At 60.5% G+C, this 24,054-nt stretch overlaps 1 protein-coding gene across 1 annotated transcript; it reads left to right on the top strand.

Annotated features, from left to right (window-relative positions):
* Window positions 1-11,314: 11,314 nt before the first annotated feature.
* On the top strand, window positions 11,315-23,896 carry LOC117647145 (putative ferric-chelate reductase 1 homolog). Its single transcript, XM_034388711.1, has 12 exons — window positions 11,315-11,599; window positions 18,994-19,335; window positions 19,647-19,738; window positions 19,923-20,127; window positions 20,825-21,022; window positions 21,105-21,203; window positions 21,287-21,443; window positions 21,515-21,741; window positions 21,821-22,067; window positions 22,152-22,264; window positions 22,379-22,495; window positions 22,571-23,896. The coding sequence occupies exons 2-12, from the start codon at window positions 18,994-18,996 to the stop codon at window positions 22,706-22,708; spliced, it is 1,935 nt and encodes a 644-aa protein (XP_034244602.1). The 5' UTR covers window positions 11,315-11,599; the 3' UTR covers window positions 22,709-23,896.
* Window positions 23,897-24,054: the final 158 nt, after the last annotated feature.

The raw sequence follows: 24,054 nt of genomic DNA, 5'->3' as shown, positions 1-24,054 counted from the left end.
AAAGGCAAAATCGTTGTGGTCAACGTCTTCCCGATACAGGGCACGAAGGAGTAGGGTCTTAAGAATACTAGGACGTCGAGGGAGGCCTTTGGCCGCTACTAGATCGAAGCAGTGGCCGCTCAAATTCAGCGAAAACGGCTACTTTCGGAGATTCAATCACTTTTTGACCAACTTCGTGACGTTACTGGTCACAAATCCAAAGGCCCCGGCAGATTTTTCTGCCTGTCTGCCCTGGCCAGTCCGAGCCTGTTTGTGGAGTATCTACTCAGCAGCCTCATGGGAGCAGAAGCAGCCCTTTGACACGGGGTCCATAGCCAGAGCGCCCCGGCCGGCGCCGGCCCCGTGGCCCTCGTTCCATGAGCACGGCCGGCACGGCTGGCACCGGCACCACCCAAGGCCGCCTCGCTGGCTGGCTGGCTGGCTGGCTGGCTTGCCGGCCAGAGATCCACCCATGACCGCGGTCTGGGCGTGGCGGGCGTGGCCTGGCTGGCTCCAGTTGCCTACATCGGGAGGAAAAGTGTTACACTGCACCGATCGGAGCGCGTTACAGTGTTACAGCACGGCATTGTCTGCGCGCGAAACGACACGGACAGGGGCAAATGCTTTAGGGGCGCGCGCTTTAGATTGCAGATCGGCTATCGGGCGCCAAGACTCCGTGGACTCGATGGATCATTTTCCACGTAGCACTCGGCGTTCAACAGGGACTAGAGATAGGTTTGGTTTGGAGTGTGACTTCGCCTTAGCGCTCTCAAAGAAGACATTATTTTCATCCCTTGCCAGAGGTCAAGACCGTGCAACCGTGCAACCTTGCAACAACCTCCAATAACCGCCAGTAACCTTTTTCACTTCGATTTAGGCATGTGTCTATTCATTCATTCATTCATTCATTCATTCATTCATTCATTCATTCATTCATTCATTCATTCATTCATTCATTCATTCGCCCTTTCATTCATTCGCCCTTTTATCCATTCATTCATTCATTCATTCGTCCTTTCTTTCATCCATCCATCCACGCATCCGTTCGTTGACCCATTGGTTCGTGTTGTCGGCGGGTTTTGCAGCGCTTGAGTGCCAATTGGAGGGGTTGCAGCCCCCCGCTGGAGGCGACGGCCGGCCTGCCGACGGGGTGCTTGCCGCGCAGGGCGCGCAGCCCCGCTCTAGGGCTTCTCGTCCCCTTGCAGGCCTGCAGGGGCGAGGCAGGGAAAAGGCACCTCACCGTCGTCGAAAAAAAATACGTCGACGCTTGCTAAGAAAACAAGGCCTCAAGCGTCTGTCTCTCTCTCTGTGTCTCTGTCTGTCTCTCTCTCTGTCTGTCTCTCTCTCTCTCTCTCTCTCTCTCTCTCTCTCTCTCTCTCTCTCTCTCTCTCTCTCTCTCTCTCTCTCTCTCTCTCTCTCTCTCTCTCTCGCACTCGCGGGGTGTTCCGCGAGAGAGACGGAGCGACGAAGCACTGTTCGGAATCGCCAGTCCACCGCTTGACATCGCCGACCCGTCATTTTACACGCTGATCCAACCAGTTCAACTCGATTAGCTAAATCCGAGACGTCGCCGTGGACGGCCCCGGCGGCCAGGGCGGCCAGGGCTGCCAACGCAGCGCATGTCTGGAGGTCCCAAACCGAACTCGTTTCCACTTCCGCGCGGATTCCACCGGATTCCACTCATTCCGGGGCCCGTGACTCATGACTCATCTCCCGGGTCGAAACAACGGAATGGCGGCGGCGCGCCGGGCGAATGGCAGTGTAGCAGTCTGTGTTTAAGGCTTCCCGGAGCCGGGGCCGCAAAATACACACTATTTAAGAGTGGCTGATTCCGGGAATGCCTTTTCCCTGCCATTGCCACCACCAGTCAATACGGACCCACATTTCGGACTTTATTGGACTGTCCTCTGCGGGGCTCCGTCTCGCTCGCCCTCGCACAGTGGTTTAAAATCCTGTTTTAGGGGGAATAAATCGATTTTTCAAAAGTGTCGCGGGGGGCAATCTGGGGGGTGGAAACGAACTATAATACTCCAATACAATATAAAATGACGTTTATAGATTTTTATATGACGCTGGGAGCCACTGGGAAGGGTTTGATTTTAGTCTTTTGTATTTTGATCAAATTTACCTAATTTTCTTCGATGTTTCCTACCCTTATTATTCCAATGAGGGCGATGGTACTGGTATGCTGGCGTGTTTTTCTTTTCGTATCATCATTAATCAAAGGATAGCAGCACACAGCGCAACATTTCGTTCGCGGTTTGGCTCACGGTGGCGGGTCTTTGCTACAAATGCGTTCAAAACATTAAAAAACACACTTTTGGAGTTTCGGACATCGATGGGGCCCGATGGGGCGGAGTTATTGGTGCGAGGCGCTTCCCTTACATGTATATGAACATGTCCTGGCGATAACTTTTCCGCATACGTCCGCAACACGAAACGCAAGGGGATCAACACCACAAAAACGTGTAAATTGATTAGTTTTGGGGTAAATCGCTTCTGGTGTACACCATTCAAAATAAAAAAAAACATTAGTGCGATTGTTTTTCTTTTCAAATATATTGTTTTTCTTAATAACAAAATGGTTTAATGCGGCTCAGAAGTTAAAACTAAGTATTTTGAGCATTTTAAAGTTTTGCACTTTTTGTGAATTCTGTCATTTTTCTTCTAATTTTGCTATTTTTCTCATAATTTTAGGATTATAAATCCAATTTTTATCGGACCACCTTTTCCTTTGAACTGGTCTTTTCCTGTTGCCTACAGATGATTCAGTTCAATTCTGGTAGCATTTGGTCGCACGGGACGCTTGCTAGGACTTATTCCCCCGAAAATCGCATTTTAAACCACTGTGCCTCGCGGGGCGTCGCGTACAGGTGCGAGAGAGACAGAGCGACGAGGACGGGGTGCGACGGGGTGCCTCGGCCGGCCGGCGACATTCCCGTCCAGTCCCGACCGCCTTTCAATGAAACACGTCTACCTTGCAAAAGAGCGCCAAAAAAGAGGTGGGCCTCGCACTGCCTCGCATCGACAGCGCTCTGTCTCTCTCGCACCGCATCGGGGCGGCTCGTGAGTGCGAGAGAGACCGGCGACAGTGACACGGCCGCCTTTTTGGCCCGAAGAAAGAGCGCGCCACGGGGGGCGCTGGGATATTGGCAGTGGCGGAGCAGGGCGAAGCGCGATTCCGCAGTGCACAGTGTGCACACGCAGAGCAGGGCGTCGCTCCTTCTCCCTACGAGAGAGACAGAGCGCTGCGCTCGCACCTGTCGCCCGCTGGACGGCCGGCCTGACGGGCTAGAGCAGCTCGAGCAAGGACGGGCGGCTGCCAGAGCTGGCACACTGCAGGCTGTCTCTGTCTCTCTCGCACCGACACGGGACGCGTCATGAGTGCGACAGAGACAGAGCGACGACTCTCGGAATGGGTCTGCAGCGCAGCTGGGATGCGCGCGCTTCGCGCTTTGTGTGTTGGTGTGTGGAAAGGCAGATCAGATGGCCGCGTCCAGAGTCTCAGGTGGCTGCTGCAGCACACTGCTGGGAAGTGAACCAAGTGGACCCAGGTGCGGCGGCGTCATCGCAGGTGGCTCGACATGCAAGCCTTGCGAGCCAGGTGCGGCGATGACGGGCTTGCCAGCCGGCTGGAGGCTCGCTGGAGGCTCGCTGGAGGCTCGCTGGAGGCTCCGCGGCCTGCAACAAGCAACAAGTGGCGGTGCCTACCTCCTTGAGGCCGTCCAGGCGTCCCAGCGACTTGGAGCCGTGCAGGGGCAGGAATCCATGTGGCAGGCGGTGGTACACCGGGGCGGCTGGGGGCGGCGCCGGCCTCTGCAGGTGCTGGTAGATGGGCGGCGGGCCGGGGGGCGGCCCGGGGGGCGGCCCAGGCGGCGGCCCGGGGGGCGGCCCTGGCCCCGTGCCCAGGTGGCTGGTCCTGGCTTTCCGCTTGTCCAGCGTGTGGCGGGGCGCGGGGCCCAGCGGTCCAGGCGGCCCCGGCGGGCAGGGCCTGACCACGCGGACCGCCTCGCCGCGAAGGGGGTCGGGCTGCTCGTAGTCCATGGGGGCGGCGCCATGAGGCGGGCCGTGAGCGGGCCCGTGGGCCAGGGGCTTGGGGGCGGCGACGGCGGTCCTCAGGGTAGTCCGCACGATGCGCGCGGGCCGGGGGACGGGCCGGCCTAGGGCGCCATGGGGCCCCAGGGGGGCGGGGGGCGCGACGAGCGGGCCCAGCGACCCGGGGCCCAGCGACCCGGGGCCCAGCGACCCGGGGCCCAGCGGGCCCACATGAGGGGGCTGGCACCGGCCGCTCAGGTAGCGTCGCCGGGCTGTCTTGGGCGAGCTGACGCTGGTCATGGCGCGGACGGGCGTCTCCAACGCTAGGTGCATGGGCACGCTGGGCACGGCCTCGTCGGCCTGGTGGGCCCGGTCGGCCCTGGCCCGGGCCTGGAGGGCGTGGAGCACGGCGTGGAGCGCGTGGAGGGCGCCCCGCCTCGCCGCGCTAGGCGCGCTGGGCGCACTGGACGTGGACGCCTCGCAGGACGGTGGCAGCAGCCAGGCCAGCCACGCATCCCGGCGCACATATCACTCACTACACACATCACGGCAGCAGCGGCAGCACATTGCACCAACACACGTGCACACACTCACACACTCACGGCGCGCGCGCAACACACTGTTTCTGACGGGCGACGGCTAGCGACGGCCTGATGGGAGCGGCGCGAGATGCGGCGTGACCATCCGCGCAGACACCAAGTAACCCACTGACTAGGACTGGCGCGGCTCGACCCGGCTCGGCGGCCCGAAGCCTGCCTTGGTGAGGCGCGGTGCGGCGCGCGGCGCAGAGCAGGCCGTAGCCGTGCCTGCCGCGCCACACACCGAGCCGGTCCGTGCCGAGCCGGAGCCCGCCGCCGCGCCGCGAGCCGCTGCGAGACGAGCCCCGGCCCCGGCCCGGCCCCGGCTCGGCCCCACGCCAACGCCTCGGCTGGGCTCCACACCTCCTAGCTCCACTCGGCTCGGCTCGACCGGGCCGCATTGCATGTAACCAGTGATGCTGGTCCGGTACGAGGCTCTCCTCTCGATCGCTGGACCGCCTCCCCTCCCCTCCCCTTCCCTCTCCCCGTATTAAAGAAATCAAAACGCTAATGCAACAGCACTCCTAGCCGTGCGGGCCGTGCCACGGCTGCCCTGCGCCAGGTCTGGTCTCCGCTACGCTGCTACGCTGCAAGCCGCGCCGGCCGCGCTACGCTCTGGAATGGAGTCCGCGCCGCCGGGCCGCCAACACGACGTGTGGCCGCCAGCCTCGACCATCCCTCTGCGTGTACGCCGTACGCTTGATTAGAATGTTTGAGGAGTTGTTTAGTACACAGCCCTGGAAGGCTCGGGAGGCGAGGGCAAGGCCTGGAGCCTGCGTGCTGCGTGCACTGCAGACTCAAGCGTCGGCCGTCTCTGCTGCACTCTTCGGGTGCGAGAGAGACAGGCGGTGGTGCTGCGAGGGCGCGATCTTTTAGAGGGGCCCTAGCCCAGACAGCCTCAAGAGTCAAGATTGACTGGGGTCGTAAGCGCGTCCTGCGGGATCTAAAACACGTGGTCCGTGCGGATTTAGGTTTGATTCGTGAGCGACATCCAGGCCAGGCGCGCGAGAGACAACCGTACGAACCGCCACGTTGAGACACTGATGCGTACTTGGCGTCGCCGCGTCGCCCACACGAAGCACTTAGGACCCCTTGACCCGTAGCCAACTGCCCGCGGCTCCCATTCAAGCTGCCTGCACTCTTTTCAAGCACCGGCCAAAGTGGCCTGCAAACACTACTACACTAGCAAGCAGGCCGGGCCGGCCGGGAGCGCCTGGGCGAAACGAGATAGCCGCGCTTTGCTTAGCTTTGCTCAACACGCGTGTTAGTAGTGTAGTGGTCTGGCCCCGCCGCGCTACGCTGCCCGGCCCTGCCCTTCTCACGGCCGACGGAGTAAATAAATAATTAATTCGGGGCGTTTTATCATTTTATCGCGATGGTCGAAGAATGGCGGCGATGGTTCGGGCGCCAAGCGCGCTAAGCGGCGGGAATGTGCTCGGGCGGAATGTGCGCCCCCCCCCCCCCCCCCCACGCGTGCCCAGGCGCCGCGCCACGACACTTGCAGGGTTTCTGCTCGACTTGAAAGTGAATTTTGTTTTGACTGACAGCTAGAGGGGGGGGGGGGCTGCAGGGCTCCCAACCGTGCGCGGCGCGGCCGGCTGAAACCCGAAACCCTTTTGGTGCGCGGCCTGCGCTACATGCCCACTGCTGCCCCGCGCCGCGGTTCGCGACCACTTGAGAACGAACGGCGCACGATTTCTCACCTCGCGGAGAAATGCGGGAGTGCTGAAGCAACGCGGCCGAGGCAGTGTTAGAGGATTGATAGAAAATGCACCAAAGTCGACCAAAATGGTTTACCGAGGTTCATGGGTAGTTGACTCCTCTATGAGTCCTCGAGTCCTCGCAGTCCTCGCACAAGGAGGTCACGACGCTCCCCGTCCTCGGCGCCCTCGGCACCGTGGCGAATTCCGTCTGCCTCTTTTTCTGGCAGAGACTCACCGTCGCACTTAGTCCGCTGTCTGCAATGCGGGTTGCCTAAGCCTGGCGCGGCGCTTCCCGGCCAGACATCACACTCAGTCCGAGAGTCGTTTTCGTCGCTCTGTCTCTCTCGCACTCGTGGGGCGTTCTGTGTGGGTGCGAGAGAGACAGAGCGACGAAAGCGACTCTCGGCATCAGTCCGCAGGGGCGCGTCCCCCGAAGCCGTTCATCCCATCAGCGGAGACAGAAAACAGAACTCAACAAAAGGAAACAAAGCAGCGGCGACAGTCGTTTCGCTCCTCGGGCGAAGCCGGCGAAGTGACTGATATCTGGACCCAGTTGTTGTCCGCCTCTTGGTGTCCTGGTCTTCTTATCGCCGTCAAGTCCGACAGCTTGGTCGCGTCCATCCTGCAGGCTGATTCCGGACTTGGCGCTTCCGTCGCTCCCTCTCTCTCGCACTCCCGGCGCGTTCCGCAGGGCTGCGAGAGAGAGAGAGAGAGAGCGACAGCCATGCCGAGCGTGCCCTTGAGGGCGTGCCCGGGGATCGTCCCCGAGTCCTTGGTCAAGCTCGCGCCGACACGATAACAGCAACGGCGCGAGCAGCGCGGCGGCGGAGGCAGCGCCAATGAGTCGAGCGGGAAGGTAAGTCAAGCACGTTCCAGTGTGTTTCGCTGACCTCGATTCGCTGAGAACTCAGCTTCGCGCCGATCCTTGCCGCGCCGCGCCCCGTCGTCACCGCGCCCCGCCCCGCCGCGCCCCGCCCCGCCCCGCCCCGCCACGATCCGCTGGGCCCCAGCCGCCCCGCCCCGCCCCGCGCCCCGTCGCGCCCATTGTGCGCTGCCTGACCAGGCGCGCCACCTGTCGGAGACTGTCGGAGAGAGGGGCAGGCCGGCAGGTAGGTGTATTGCCGCCATCGCGCGCCACGCGTCCCGTCCCGCGGCCCTCTCACCCTGGCCGCGGCACGGCGGCACGGCGGCGTGCTCCGGGACCCGGAGCCCGGGAGGGATCCAGTCCAAAACAGTGGGCACATGAGCAGCCTCCTGTTTTCTAGTTTCCGCTGGTTTTCCGTTCCGCACGCCGCACCGTTCGCGACCCCCATTTCTGTGTCGCGGCGCGCCGGCGCGCCCCTCGAGGCCCCGGACTGGAGGTCCTGGAGGCGCTAGAGGCCCCGCCCTGCTGGGGCCGCCGTCGCGTCGCGCGCAGACACTCCACGCGGCGAGGCGAGGGCGTCCCGACATTCCACTGCACTGTGGTACTGCGGTACCGCGGCGGTACCGCGGCCCTGCACTGCAAGGAACGGAGCGGACTCTCGGCGTGGCGTCGCGTCGCCTCCCGCTGCCAAAGCCCAGCCCTGCCTGCTGCCTCGCTGCCTCGCTCTGCTCGCTGCATGTCTGTGTGGCGTTCCGCGGCTCGCGGCCACAGTAACGTCCATCAGGGCGAACCGCCGCGTCTCCCTCGCACTCGCGGGGCGCGCCGTCAGGGCGCCGTCAGGGCGCGAGGGAGACAGAGCGACCGCGCAGGGCCGGGCCGGGCAGGCGGCAAAGCCAGGCGCGGCGCGAGGCGCGGAGCCAGCACTGGAAATACCTCGGCGAGTCGCGAGTCAGGCCGCGGCCGCCGTGGCGTGGCAGCACGGCAGCGCCACTCGTCGTCCTCCAGCGTGGCCGAGGGGCCGCGGGGCCGCGGGAAGGGGCGGGGCACATGCGTGGCACAACTCTGCATTCGCGCCATCCTCTCTCCGGGTACCCCTCCCTCCCCTCCCCCCGGTTCGCGCGTTCGCGCCGCGCGGGTAGACCACCCATTCGACACGCCGTACTGGCGGGCTGGCGGCGCGCTCGGCCGACAGACGCAGCCGAAGGGTTGCCTACGCGCACGGCGCTGCGGGGCGCGTGGGACACTGTGGCTGTCGTTGTTGTTTTGTTGACAATCAGCAGCGTTCGGAGGCCCGGCCCGGCGACTGCTTGGCGGTCATCGCTTTTTCAAATTATTTGGCCTGCAGCCCCGGCGAGGCCACGGCGGCCAAGGCCCGTCGGATGAGCCGAGCCCAGGCCTTTCTCACAGCCTTGCGGTGCGCCGTGCGCCTACAGTGCCCTCACCGCCTGCTGTCTGCACACGGCCCGCTGACGAGGCACTCCTGGGCCTCTAATTGGAAGCACCTTGCTGTGTGTCACTGCATTTGTCGCTGTCTCTCTCGCGCCCTTACGGGACGCCCCATGAGTGCGAGAGAGACAGAGCGACGAGAGCGGTGCGCCGAATCAGCCTGCTGCTCCATCACCGCCAGTGTCCCTTCGTCTGGTTGCACCATGGCTACACCCAGGAAACGAACTAGGAGCGCGCGTGCGGCGTCTCTCTCGCACTGCAAAGCGGCGCGGCACGCCCATGGCACGCCCTGGCCTCCAGCAGGACGTCGCCGTCGTGGAGGCCGTGAAGGCCGCGAAGGCCGTGGCCGGCGCGCTGCGGGCGTGCCTCCCCCTGGCTATACGCGCTTCGCGCTTCGCCGTCGGGCCGCGTCGTAGTGGGGCTTACGATGATGACTTCCGACAAATGGCGCGTCGCCGCGCGCACTCTACCGGGCAGTCGTTTGGCCGCTCTGTCTCTCTCGCACCCCTCCGGCCACACCGGCACGCGCCGTGAGTGCGACAGAGACGGAGCGACGAAACGACTGTAGAAGCCTCCAGGACGACGGGCCGACGGGCCGACGGCCGCCGACGGCCCCACCCACCCCGACGGACACCACAGCGGTCACCTTCCGCCCCCGCCCTCACCTCCCTCTCCTTCATGACGCCGGGGAACACGCGGAGCAGCGCGGACTGGCCGGTGTTGATGTTAAGGTCAACTGCGCCGAGTGGCCGGCGGGGAAGGGGAAGGGGTCGGGGAAGAAATGGGGAAGACATTTGGCGTGTGTGTGTGTGTGTGTGTGTGTGCGTGTGTGTACGCGTTCCGGCTCATCGGCGCGGCCGCGCACACGCAAATGTTTGACCAGGCTCTCATCGTGACTCGTGACGTCAGCGCGACTTGTGGTGGACATTCCCGCCGTGGGCGCGGACGGCATCACAGAGCCCCAAAAGCGTCCCAGTCCGACCGAGAGACCGAAAGACGTCCCTCCCCGGGTTCTGGCCACGACGGTCTTTCCGAAAACCGCGAGGAGGTGTGCAAGGAGGCATGGATGGATGTGGAAAATGGTGTAAGGCCTCAGAAATGAGTACCACCACGGGTGGAAATGTCGACTTCGGGAGCATTTCTTCCACCCGGGAGCGTTCTTCTGCCAAGAACATTTCTGCCGCGCCCAAGAGCATTTTTCTGCCAAGAGCATTTCTTCCACCCAAAAGCATTTTTCTGCCAAGATTTCTTCCACCCGAGAGCACTTTTCTGCACCACACAGCGAGCATTTTTCAATGCAGCCGCCCGGTCCGGCCACCCGGTTCAAACACCCCGCGGCCCGGCGTGAGTCACCGGGCCGACCAGCGCGACGACCTGCATGATGACGAGCGGAGCAGCGGAGCGACAGCCGGCGTTTCCGACTGCTTGATTATCGCTGTGCTCCGAAAAAAGACGAGTGCTCACAACAGTTCCCCAGCGCCATGGTGGCGGAGTGCCGTGACGTCACCGACGCATCCCACCTCCGTGGCGGCTGGAGAAAACCCCGTCCGCCGTCCCTCCCGATGCGTCACACACTGTATCACGCAGTGCACCGACGTCACGCCTGCCTCCGATCCCCGGCGTGGGAGCGATTCGCCGCTCTGTCTCTGTCGCACACACTGCGGGACGGTGCGAGAGAGACAGAGCGACAAGCCGCGGCCGAAAAAGTGGCCGAAGCCGGCCGATCATGACCTGGCCCAACAACCAGCGAGACCACCACACTGTCATTCCTGCCAAACATTGTCGGCCTCGTGCTCGGCGAGTCCGGCGAGTCGCACGCGAGTGGCGCAGGTCATGCCGGGTGCTTTTGGTTTCGGCCGAGCGTGACCCTCGCGGGGACACTGCCTTCCGTTTTTCGTTTTTCACGGACGCCCGATTGGGAGGGAGAGTCCGTCCACCCAGGGCCTTGCCCAGGCTACGGGCCCAGGGCCAATTTGAGCTCCTCGGCGATGCAGCGCTGCCGGCCCTGCCAGCAGGCGCAGGCGGCAGGTGCGAGCGGCGAGCCACTGGCCTTGCAGTGCCGCAGACGCGAAGGCGCTTCGAAAATAAGGGCCCAACTCGCGCGCATGTTCAAAATAATGGCAAAACGCGGCTGTCTGCGGAGCTTCCTGCCCCCCCCCCCCCCCCCCCCCCCGGAGCGCGGCCATCCAGAGGACGCGAGTCCCGCGCCGCGGCGGCAAGGCAGCCATGGCGGTGCGAGTGCGGAGTACGCGCCGGTGTACGAGTACTTCCAAATCACATTCGCCGCGCCGCCACCGCCGCCGCGCCCCGAGAGGCCGCGTTCGCGAAAGAGTTCGCCGCCTGGCGATGCTGGCGACGGGGAGGGGGAGGGGGACGGGGGCGTGCGGGTGCCTCGGACGCGTCCAGGTACGCGCGGCAAGCCAGGCAAGCCAGGCAAGCCAGCGGCCGCGGCGGCGCTGCGTCCGAGGCGGCCGGCGTGGTCGGCGTCGGCGTGCCTCTCGCGCGCGGGGCGGGGCGGGGCGTCGCGACGCCGCTGGGGCGCAACTCGGACGCAGCCGAGGCCAGCGAGCCACAGCCAGCCGCGCCGCAGCCTGCCGAGCCGAGCCCAAGCCCCAAGCTCCGGCCGGCCCCTCGCCCGCCCCGCCCCGCCCCGCCCCGCCGGCCTCCCCATCGCCCTGCCCGGCCGCCGTCTTCAGCCCAGCCGCCAGCCGCCGCCGCCAGTCGCAGTCGAGTTGGTTGGGTTCAGTCGAGGCGAGGCGAGAGTCGCGGACACACCGTCGCCGTCCGCGCTGTCCGTTCGATCTAGTCCACTACTCCACGTCGGCGTGCCCTGCCGCGGCCGCGTGCCATCCCCGTGCGTGTGTGTGAGTGAGAGTGCGTCAGTGTGAGTGAGTTGAAGAGGCTATCGATTCCCGACGGCGTCCTACTTTTTCGGCGCCGGTCTACCGGTGTGTGGATTACTCCGGTCGTCGTCTGCTTCCCTGCTGGCCACTGTAAGTGTTTCTGCCCTGGTGATTACGGCGACCCCAGGAGGCCCTGGAGGCCGGCCGCGCGCTGCAGGCCGTGGACGGACCGCGGCTCTCGGGCTGTCATTTTCGGTTTCACAACAAGCGGCCGCGCGGTGTGCCGTGGGCTTGCGGCCTGCCTGGTCAGCCGGCCAACTGGAGCAGTCGGGCCGAGGCGAGGTGGCCACGATGTATGCGCGTTCTCGGTTTGGACGGCCGTCGCCGTCGCGTTGTTACCGATACCGCAAGGAGTGGCGCGACGGCGCGGCCATGCGGGCTGGGCATGGCTGGGCACACACCGCAACAGGTGCGGGCGCCTGTCGCTGTCTCTCTCGCACTCACGGGGCGTCCCGAAGGGGTGCGAGGTGGTGACAGAGACGGAACACGGAGTCGTTCGGTTCTGAGGCACCGGCACTGGAAGTCCCTCCCTCCCTCCGTGGAGTGTCCAAACATCCCCCTCACTGACCGCGGAGAGCGATGCCGGCCGTAATTATGCCAAAGCAATTAAAGGTCGTGATTTGCAGCGCCAGAAAGCCCCGTTCGGCGAGACAGGTGTCTCCAGCGTTCTCCAGTGGCGTCCCGTCCCAAGCGTGCCTCAGGCTCGGGCTCCGGCTCCGTCATAAAACGATGATGGGAGGGACAGGCGAGGCGCCAAACGGAGCCTGTGGCCACCAACGAATAGAAAACCAAACGGTCAAAAAAGTGGGAGCGTCCTTGCACCCCGTCCCGTCCGCTCGGCGGGGAGGTGAACCAGGTGAACCGGTGTCGTCTGTCTTGTTTGGTGAATGGGTGCTCGCTGCTCACCCCTCACCGGTGTGTAAGGTTAGGTTCGGCTGCGCGGCAGGAGGCGAACGCACCACAGTGGGCCAGAAGACCGGAGGTTTAAGGTTTAAGGATGGACGTTCAACAAACGGCTCTGTCAAGCATGAGCCTCTCACTGTTACTTAGTGAGGTTGATGGGCAACACAGGGGGCCCTTAGTCCGCAGAGTGCGGCTCCGAAGAGCCACACTCCGCTGCGCGCGTACGAATGGGGTGACTGTCAACCTTGTGGTACAGTCAGGGTTTTAACCCACCCAATCTACTGCCCGCGCTGTACCGTCGTCGCAGCAGCCGAGGGTGCGTGCGGTCAAAATCCCGGACGCGTTTTGAGCTCCAGAGTCGCCAAATGGGACTCGAACCAAGCGTGTGACCCCACCAATGGATTCCTCGTTCGGAGAGCAATCCATTGGTGGGGCCACACGCTCGGTTCGAGTCCCATTTAGCGACACTGGAGCTCATAGCGCGTCTAGAATTTTGGCCGCCTCCAACCGGTCGCCTGGCGCACTGCGCCGCGCAGCCCGAACTTGGTGATGCAGTGAGGGACGCTGCTTTCTCATAGTTGGCGGCCATTTGAATAATTTTGGCGCTGCGTTTGCGTACGAGGACATTGCCATGGACATTGGCATGGGAGCTGTGGCTGCGCGTTGCTGCGGGTCTCGAGCCAGGTGGCAGCGACTGGGCGGGCCTAAAGAGCCCGGCGGCAGGCGAGCCGCTAGCGCCGCGGCCCGACGTCCGACCCGACCCGACCCGCCCCGCCCGGCCCCTAGGCCACGGCCCACCGGCCCACCGGCCCGGCGCCCTCGAGGTTCTTTCTTACGGACTTCACGCATGGTTCGATCCGGAAAGAAAGTGCGTGTGTGCATTCGGGTCTGTCTGTCTGTCTGTCCGTCCGCTCGCCCGCTGTCAGTCCGCGCGGCCGGATGGGCTCGATGACCTGGCACCTCTCAAGAGCTGACACACTCGGCACTACGCGCGGCTCGAGCTGACACTCGGCGTGCTTTTGGTTACAGCGGGATGTATGGCACGGTCTGTCTCTCTCGCACCCACGCGGGGCGCTCCGTGAGTGCGAGAGAGACGGAGTGCTTGGTGCGCGACGTGGGGGGCGTCGCGCTGCCGCTGGGCCCCCGGGCCCGGCTGGAGGATTGAGGCGGGACTTGCACTCTCTTGGCGACGTTGTTTTGGAGCGCGGCGTGCTGGTGTGCCGCGGTGTGCCGGTGGCGGTGTGGCCAGCCATGCGGCGTCCTTACTTTGTTTCGCTCCCCTCCACGTGGCCTAACGGGATTGCGGCGGGGAAGGGCGAGGCTCTGGTCCTTCCCCTTCGCCTCTCTCTCTCTCTCTCTCTCACTCCCCCTTCCCCCTTCTTCCGCTTCCCTGCAGACCGCATACCGCTTCGATGTTGAATCCCATCCGGACCGGTGTACTAAATGGAAAGGGCCGGGGCCTAGTTTTTGGAGTTGGGCTCCAGCGAAGCCCGCCAGCCGGCCGGCCTCCGCGCGACGGAAACGCTGCCAAATTCAAATTTACGCTCGGAGCAACAACGACCACCTTGACGGCAAAGTGTCAACGTTCTTGAAAGAAGTTTTGGTCTGGCCGTGACACCTCCATGCCCTCATTCAAACAAAGCAAGTGCTTTGCTTCCGGCGAGAACGGCGCGGCGGAGATAGTCGGTCCGCGATTGCGAACGGGCTCGGCGGGCTTGGTGCTGGTGGGCTTGGCTTGTCCAGGGCCGCTGGCAGCGTCGCCAGCGCACGGCGGTACGGCGCTCTGGAGTCGCGGCCGTATGTCAACGCGACGTGCTCTGCGTGTGTAGTGGTGCCACCTCCACAACAAGAAACTCCCCGCGAGAAAAATAAAAAAAACAAAAGTATCGACTGACAATTTGGAAAATGAATGAGGTGTTCTCGCTTTGCGAAATAGACGACCCTTTCGTTGCCAATGTATGCACTGGCTGGGAAATTGTAAAAATAACAGTGTTTTGTGGCTTGCTGTGTTTCCGGGTCCTTCGGATACGGTTGTTCTTAGTCAGCCGAAGACGCCGTGCTGTTCCGCAATGCCAGGCCCATTTGGCAGCATACAATTATGTTTGCTCTATTATCACACTTCCTGCAGTTTTCCCGCTAAATTGCTTTATTTTTCCTGATGGCGCTGCCGCACCGCCAGATCGTCCCTTTAGCCTTGAAGACTCTTCCAATGGCTTCGCGCTGTTCGCGCTCCATGAGGCTGGCGTGGCGTGGCGTGGCGTGGCGGTCTTCCCCGTCTTCCCCCTCCCCCTCCCCCCGCTAGTACTGCCCTAAGTCCGTGTCGACGAGGCTGCAGGCTGATTCCGAGCAGTGCCGTCTGTCTCTCTCTACTCGTGGGACGTCCCGCAGAGGTGCGAGAGAGACAGAGCGACGGCTTGCTGGAGGCGCTGGAACTGGAGTCGTGATCAGGTGCGGCGGTCGCCTTGCGCGTGTGCAAAAGGCATTCATACACTGTCCTGTCCTACACTGTGTTTCCTCGCGCCAAGGCGACTCCCAGAACTTGCGGGGGCTTATCGATTTTCTCTTCCATTTTTAGTGTTTTGTGTGAGGAGTTGCGGTTGTGCGACTCTGCCGTTGGGACCGCAAGCATACGAGGGGCCGGACGGCCTTCCGTGTAGACCTTTCGCCGGGAAACTCGAAATGAGGCCACTTTTGGATGAGGGCGGTTTTTGACCCACTTTCGATCGGAATCACTGTTTGCACCTGAATAGTTCATGAAGTGCGTCGACTTGGGGCAGGCCCTGCGACCCACTGCGCGCGCGCGTTTGTGTGTATGCGCGTGGCGTGTCGGTGTGTCTCCTTGTTTAGCTATTTATCGACGGACTAAAATGAATCGAGGGCAGTGCCGCCCCCGCCGTGCCGCCGTGCCTGGCCATGCCGCACGCACGCCGTCCGCTCACCGTCGCGCCGCGGCCCACAGTGGGCCAGAAGACCGGTGGAGGCGGACAAAACTCTGGACGCGTTTTGAGCTCCAGAGTCGCTTAATGGGACTCGAACCGAACGTGTGACCCCACCAATGGATTGCTCTCCGAACGAGGAATCCATTGGTGTGGTCACACGTTCCGTCCGAGTCCTGTTTAGCGACTCTGGAGCTCAAAACGCGTTCAGAGTTTTGTCCGCCTCCACCGGTCTTCTGGCCCACTGTGCGGCCTCTGGTTTTGCATCGATTGGCTTGCCCGCGATCCACATGCGGTGGCGCGCGGTGGCGCGTGTGTGTGTCCAGGTGACGGATGGTCGCCGCGGTCACTGCCTCGCGTCAATCACGCGGAGAGAGGGGCGGACGCAGGCGGACGTTGCTGCACGTCGACAAGGCCTTTAGCCGAGCGGAACCCCACCCGGCGCCGCGGCGGGCCGTGGCTTTGCTGGCCGGATTTTTGGTCGATTCGCCGCTAAATCCTTGGCGGGCCGTCTTCCTCTTCCTCCGTGTCTCCGCCGGAAGAGCCAACGACCCCGGCGAAAAGGAAAACCACAGTGTAGCAGCTTAGGTGCAATCGGCTGCCAAAGGGCGAAGAAAAGTGTGGAGAAAGGAGGCGGGCAAACCTCGGACTTCACCGTGTGACAATTATTTGTCGGTGCCCTCAGGTCCACCGTTCTAGCTGCTTGCTGTGATTTTCGCCGTGACATAGTTGCTACTGGAGGGCACCTCTTTTGGCAGTGTGGTGGCCGGCCTTTCTGGCTTGGCCCGGGCACGGTGCCCGGTGCGCCTATATCCACGGCGTGACGATGGCGGCCTGCCCTGGCCTGGCGCGGCCCGGCGGCCCCAACAGGTTCTAAGTGTTTCGACATGCCGACATTATCAGCAGCAGGGCCTCCGCGACTTCAGCTTGTTGTTGTTGTTGTTGTTGTTGTTGTTGTTGTTGACCGGCATGCGGCGCCAAATTGTTTCTCGTGTGCCACCTTTCATTTTCGTTGTGGAGATACACAACAGCCGCCGCCTGCTTTAGTTATTTGGCAGTTCGTTTCCATAATTAAACAAATTAGCTCGAGGGTTGATTGCACCAAATTATTGTAGCAGCTCGTAACGCTGTGCAGTTATATATTTCCTAAACTGTGTGTGTGTTTTTTTTTGATGCGCTCAATTTTATTTTTTTTAAATAAGCTTGTTTTTTAAATGGAATTGTTTTTGCTTTTTCAATGCGCTTGTTTTTACCTGTGGGATTTTTGGCGTGGGGCTATACTCCACGCTGGCGGCGCGCTGCGCGGCGGCGCTAGACTGGTAGCTCGAAGGCCCACCACTCGGCCAGGCCGTCCCTGGACGGTGCCCGCTCCGCGCCCCGCCCCGCCCCGCCCGAGTGCCATTCCACCACTCTGCAAGAAACAGCAGCTCGGTGTGCACTCGAGAATGGTTCGGTCTCGAGTTCACCTGGAATGCACCGGGGTCGTGGGTGGGCCTTACTGGCGGTTTAATTTTGTCGTTTTGATGCGCGTAACGCCTGGTTCGCCAGCCTGATTCCCCACAGTGCTCCCGTCGCTCTGTCTCTCGCAGTCTCGCAACGCCGTGGTGAGTGCGAGGGAGACAGAACGAGCTGACTGGCGGAGGAGGGGGTGGGTCGGGGGAAACCATTCTGGACTTCGCGGAGCTCTATTTCAGTCCGACTGGCCGACCCGACCGCGCCGGCTGATTTGACTTGCCTCTTTTTCCCTCGAGGGGAATCGAACCCGCGGCTCGGCTGACTGCGTCGGGCCGGCCTGCCTTAGCCTGCCTAGGCATGACAGTGCCTTCCGGGTTCCGTGCGGTTTAAGACGCGCGCGGCTGCGGCGGCAGCGCAGGCTGCGGTGGCGCGGCACGGCGTGGGAAGCGTCTTCTGGGACACACATTGTGCGCTGTCCTTGCGTGGACCCCGCGGCACGCCCCGCCCCGCCCCGCCCCGCCCCGCCCCGCCCCGCCCCGCCCCGCCCCGCCCCGCCCCGCCCCGCCACGCCACGCCACGCCACGCCCCGGCCGGCTGAATGTTGAATCGGCGCGGTGCCCCACGATCGCGGTCGGGCCGCGAGTGAAAGGAAAGGACTGCCTCGCCGCGCCACGCTCGGCCGCAGGTGGGGCGCCGGGCCGGCCTGGCAGTGGCGTGGCCGCCAGCCGCTTCCTGCTCCACATGTTTGCAGTGGCGTCGCAGCATCCCGGCCGATCCCGGCGGACGGATGGTTGGATAGATGGATCACGTTCCCCGGGGGCGGCCTCGCCCGGCCTCGGCGCGCGCACGCACGCCGTGTCGCACGCCGTTCGGGTTGTCCGCCATGACGCGTCGACGGCGGCCTTGGCGCGGCGCCGGCCCTGGCCGTGGACGCCCTGGTCGTGATCCTGGCCCTGCGTGGCGTGCCGCCGACGCTTGGCTCGGACACTGGCGGGCACAGTGGGCCAGAAGCCGGTGGAGGCGGCCAAAACTCTAGACGCGTTTTGAGCTCCAGAGTCGCTAAACAGGACTCGAACCGAACGTGTGACCCCACCAATGGCAATGGATTCCTCGTTCGGAGAGCAATCCATTGGTGGGGTCACACGTTCGGTTCGAGTCCCATTTACCGACTCTGGAGCTCAAAACGCGTCCAGAGTTTTGGCCGCCTCCACCGGCTTCTGGCCCACTGTGCGGGGAGGTGCTAGTTTGTCGACTGGAGTCCGAGAGTCACTGCGTCTCGGAGCTCTGTTCGGATGGAGCATTGCCGGCGCGTGCGTCACGGCTGCGGCCCGGCTTCGAATCCCCGCCCCGCCTCCGTTTTCCGCGCTGGACCTCGTCGAAGTGACGCCATCGCCGCATGCTTTTGTGTTGACTGCGCCACGCGTGCAGCCATCAGCAGCTCCATTCCGCACAGTGCTCTCTCTCGCACCGCGACACGGAACGCCCCATGAGCGCGAGAGAGACAGGCCGATCGTCTTGCCGCCGGCATCCGCGACTCTTTCTGCACGTCGGAGTGCCCGCGGTCGAAACTACTTGGTTACGAAATCCACGCCGTGTAGGCGCCGGTAAACGCCGGCGGTACTCCTATAGCTTCGATCAATTAGTTTTGAAATTCAAATGTCAATGTTGGTCTTCAGCGCGCGGACACCACTCATGCAACACGGCGGAGGGGGGGCGAGGCAGTGTGGTGGGCGACGAGTCGGTCAGGACATTCGGGTGACAGGGGCGGGTTAGGCAGCCCGCTCCACGCGCGTGTGCGGCGGGTCTGCCTATGGCCGAGTTGGCGGGCGCTTTCAGCGTCGGCAGCGTCCAGCGCCATGGACTTGAGCAAACCAACGCCGGAAGTCGAGAAAGTGCCAAGGGCAGTGATAGGGCTGCTTGGATACACTGTTACGCGACGGCTCTGGGAGGCGGGGTAGCCAACCTCGCCGTTCGGTTATGTTCGCTCGGTACCGCTCGCGGAGAACGAAGAGTTCCCCGAAGCAACCGCACCTAATTAACGAGAAATTTTGGTTGCGGGTCGCTGAGACCGCCGCCGCGGCGAGCCGCCCTGTCTCTCTCGCACGCTAGCGGCGCTAGCGGACTGCGCCTGCGAGTGGGCTAGCGACGAAAACCACTAGGTTGCTGACCGCACTGTGCTCCCTTTTCCAGATGTCGCCGTGGACGGCGCTGGCGGTGCTGCTGCTGGCCGCGGGCTGCGCGGGCTACCCCAACGGCGCCCCCACCGGGTCGTGCGGCGAGCTGGTGCCCGGCCACCCCTCGTCGGCGCAGGACGGGCGGTCGCCGTTCGCAGTGGCGCCGTCGCGCGCGCGCACGGAGGAGGGCCGCGTCCGCGTCATGCTGGAGTCGCCGCAGGGCGTGGGCTTCACGGGGTTCATGCTGGTGGCCAGGCCCGCGGCCGGCGGCCTCCTCGAGGACGGCAGTGCCTCGCTCGGCCACTTCAGCGGCATCCCCGACAAGGCCAAGGCCCTGGCCTGCGGCAAGGCGGCGAGGGTAAGCACTGACTTCGCACAGTGGGCCAGAAGACCGGTGGAGGCGGCCAAAACTCTAGACGCGTTTTGAGCTCGAGAGTCGCTAAACAGGCCTCGAACCGAACGTGTGACCCCACCAATGGATTGCTCTCCGAACGAGGAATCCGTTGGTGGGGTCACACATTCGGTTCGAGTCCTGCTTAGCGACTCTGGAGCTCAAAACGCGTCTAGAGTTTTGGCCGCCTCCACCGGTCTTCTGGCCCACTGTGCTTCGCCACTTTCCGAAAGTATTTTTCGGCGGGTTCCCCGTCTGACCTGTGGTCTGGTTTTCAGAGTGGCGCGACCCACAGCGGCAAGGAGCGCAAGACCAGCCTGGAGTTCGAGTGGGAGGCTCCCGAAGACTTCGAGGGCCCCGTCGTGTTCAAGTAAGCTGGCCTTGTAAGGCAGCGCGCAGCGGGGCCGAGGCACAACGCCTCCGCCTTGGCGCGCGCCGCTCGAAAAATGCACCGTTACGTAACGCTGCAGGCTGGACTGCGTTTGGCCGCTCTGTCTCTCTCGCACCCACGAGAGAGACGACTGGCAGTGCTGACCTGGGCGCCTCTGTTGCAGCGCCACGTTCGTGCAGGACTTCGCCACGTACTGGGTGGGCGTGCAGTCGCCCCAGGTCCAGGTGGTGCGTCGCTCGGCGTCGCTGCCGGACGGCGTCAACGCGGCCCCCGGCGCGGCGGGCGGGCCCAGCGCCACCCCCGCGCGCACCTCGCGCCGACCCACCACCACCACGCCCACGCCCTTCTCGCCGGACCCAGAGCCCCAGGTGGGTGCAATCAGTCATGACTCTTTTGGGCGGAGTGTACCTACACCAGTGCACCCGCAACGCCGCACAGTGGGCCTGAAGACCGGTGGAGGCGGCCAAAACTCCAGACGCGCGTTTTGAGCTCCAGAGTCGCTAGGTGGAACTCGAACCGAACGTGCGACCCCACCAATGGATTGCTCTCCGAACGAGGAATCCATTGGTGGGGTCACACGCTCGGTGCGAGTCCCATTTAGCGACTCTGGAGCTCAAAACGCGTCTGGAGTTTGGGCCGCCTCCACCGGTCTTCTGGCCCACTGTGCGCCGCGGAATGGGCAATGGGCGTTACGACTCGCCTTGGTGATCGGCCATCCGTTGCGCGACGCGCCGCGATGCCGCGATGCGTTGCAGCCATTTGGCGGGGCGCCAAGCCCACCTCCAGCCGAGGAGGAATCTTCTGCTTTAGTTATCCTCCTGAGTGGAAGTGGGTTGCTATGTGACGTGTGACGCAAGCGATTCGGACTGGATTGGGCTGGGCACTGGAAGACAAGCGGTGGCCGACGGCCGACAGGGCTGTACCCAGGAATGCCCCGCCATGGCCGTGGAGGTTGTCTCGGTGCTGAGGTGTTGAGGCGCTGGCGGTGGCGGTGACTGGGGTGCGGAGACAGCAACGCACGAGTGGGGTGTGGAGTCCTCTGACAGTGTGCCCTCTGCACGGCAGGCCCCTGTCGTCCAGGACCCCATGTACGACGGCTGCGGCTCGGTGCGCAGCTGCTTCGGCGCCCCCGCCGGCTGCGTGGAGACGCGGTCCTGCGAGGCAGCCGTGGCCGTGGCGGTGCGCGGCCAGCGCTACGAGTTCGAGATGAAGGCCAAGAAGGCCATCTACGTCGCCGTGGGTCTCTCGGAGGACAACAAAATGGTGAGGACTTTGTCTGTTCGGCTTTTGTCGTGTGTATTTCCAGTGAATTGAATGAAGATTTGTTAAAATGACTGGGTTGCAGGGCTCGGACAGTGTCGTGGAGTGTGTCGCTGGAGGCGGCAAAGTCCAGGCATACATGTCGTGGAACATCGCTGTTGGCAAGGGCAACACCCGCATTGATGTAAGTCCAACGTCTGGTTCTACCAATGTAATCTGCTGAGAGTCCTGGACCCCTTATTTACCATTTCTTGCTTTATGATGCAGAACCAGGATGGTATTAATTTATTGAACAGCTCCTACAGTGATGGCACTGTTTACTGTAAGTTCACTCGTGAGGAGGTCACTACAGTGGAAGGTACTGAATTCAACCTGGCGTCTCGGAACTACTATTTATTGTTGGCTGCTGGCTCCAGTTTGAAAGGTAGGTTGCAGGCAAGGTAGTAAAATATTGTGTTTTTAGAATCTTCACTTCAACTTGCTTTAATTTTTCAGAGAATAGCGTTGGTTATCACGATAGGATCTACACTGCATCAGCAGAGCAGCGAAACTTAGCGGATGTCAGTGGCTTCTCTGCTGCCAGCAAACTGTATTTGAGGCTCCACGGTGCGTTCATGTTGTCTGCTTGGATTGGTGCAGCGTCTATTGGTATTGTGCTGGCCAGGTACTACAAGCAAACCTGGGTGGGCAGTCGACTTTGCGGCAAAGACCAGTGGTTTGTGGTATGTATTGTGTTCACAAAATGCCAAACTTCTGAAATGATCTCCTCGAGTGAGTATCAACTGAATCTTTGATTTCCAGTGGCATCGTTTCTTCATGGTTCTGGTCTGGCTCCTGACTTTGGCTGGATTTGTGTTGATCTTCCTTGAAATTGGCGCCTGGACAGCTGACACTCGCAACCCTCACGCAATCCTTGGTGTGGTGACGACTGTCCTGTGCTTCATTCAGCCGATCGGGGCGGCCATGCGGCCTGCACCCTCTTCTCCCAGAAGGCCCCTTTTCAACTGGCTCCACTGGCTGGCAGGCAATTCGGCACACATCCTCGCAAGTAAGATTTTTGACTGTATTATTCGACTAAAGCATTAGGAAGTGGGGTTGATGACCTTATGATCTTTGATATTTTTTGTTCCAGTTGTTACTATTTTCTTTGCTGTGCCCCAAAGCAAAGCTGAACTTCCAGAATGGATGGATTGGGTCTTAGTTGCCTTTGTGGCCTTTTATGTTTTCATGCATCTTATTCTCTCTGTAAGTATGATAAGAGGCAGCTAATTATTAGACTAGGAGTAGCTGTATGTATTACAGTTCAATTATTTTTTTGTCTTTTCATTCTTTCATTTCTTTTAAATTTTGTTCCTCCAGATTGCCGGTTGTATGAGTGAGAAGGAGAATCGAAAGCGTGTTAACTCGTTCCCAATGAAGGATTTGAACTCGAGCAGAATGCCAAGTAGCAGTATGGACAGGAGTATGGATTCTCCGGTATGTTAAGAACTAACTTGGAATGTTACTTTATCAAAGAAATTGCACATTATATTTTATTTTCTTCTCTTTCAGCATTCATCATTTAGACGATGCCTCCTTGGCATTCACATCGTTGTTATCCTTTTGGTGACCACTGCTTTGGTCGTCATTGCAGTATTTGCCCCAATTGAAGAAAAATGGAAACAAGTCATGCAAAGTCTGAACTTATAATGAGATTGTTTTCAAGTCCGTACTGTATAGGAACTTTTCCACTGTTGACAACTCTTGTTATTTTTTTTATTTTTTTTTAAATCAGTTTATAAATGTTTCAAGACTTGACGAACACAAAGTGTTACATGCAGTTTTGTATCAAGAGTAGAAAAACAGTAATACTCATGATGGTGACAATGTTAATATCCCCAAGCAGTATTAATGCTGAGGTGGCTAAGCGTTTGCCCTCCAGCCACGTAACATTCTGTTTTCTTCCTCAGTGTTAGTGTTTTTTCCATGCTTCATATTGAAGCTGATTCTAGAATTAATTTATGCCTTACTTATGGAGTGTAATATTTGAGGAGGAAAAAAATTTAGATGGTTTAAATGCCGCTATTTTTGGCACTTTTAAAGGAAATTGTGACTAAGCTTATTTTATGTTATGACTAATATTATTAGTGTTGAGCTTCTCTCAACTCCTCACCCTTCTCTGAATTTGGAAAGTGTTAACATTGAGAGGAGCATCTTGGTGTACCTGACAGACAGATATGGGAATATATTTTTCTCTTTGCTCTTCAAAAAAATTTATTTATTACTGTTACTTTGAAAGGATATGTTCTACCAAGGTGTATTGAGGTGGGTTGTGTATAATGATGACTGAAGTCTAGCTATTCAACACTGCAAAACCGCAATCAGAACCATAAAGCATTTGTGACAATTTTCCCTTTATTTAAACATGTGTAGGTGTAAGTTACTATTTAAGATTATCACACGAGTGCAATGCTGCTGCTAGTGTTTGTAAAGAATCTGATGTGCCTGTTTAAATTTGATAGTGAGTGGAGCGCCTTGAGTGAATGGAAAGAATGAATGGTTAAATAAATTTATATAACATAATTATTGTAATAACACTGCTACTGTTAAACAGATGTATTGTGTAGGGAGAATGAACAAATGCTGTGTGTTTGGTGCAGCACTTATTTTATGAGTGAGTGATTTTATGATTGATGTGAATCTGTGTGTGCTGTATCTTTGTATGCTGCCTCAATTTATTAAATTTCCAAAGTGCAATTCCAATTGATAGGTTTTATTTTGCGATTTTGTGCCTTATACTTGTCTTAATTGTTGGTCCGTGCTCATAAGATTATGTTGACAACGGTGTGTACTAGTGTCATGGTGATAATTTAACATATTAAATGAAACAAAATAATTGGCAATGTCTCCTACTTACCTCCCCATTCCCAATTCTCAGATGTTCGTCTTGTTCACGAGCATGTTGTCACTTTCGGGATTGAAACAAAGCGCCTGCCACTCTTGGCTGGATCGAATTCCCTCTTGACAGGGGTGGATCCAGAGACTGGTTCGGAGGG

Source organism: Thrips palmi, unplaced genomic scaffold (genome assembly GCF_012932325.1).
Source record: "Thrips palmi isolate BJ-2018 unplaced genomic scaffold, TpBJ-2018v1 HiC_scaffold_2, whole genome shotgun sequence".
NCBI lineage: Eukaryota > Metazoa > Arthropoda > Insecta > Thysanoptera > Thripidae > Thrips > Thrips palmi.
This window is presented reverse-complemented; position numbering and strand designations above follow the sequence as displayed.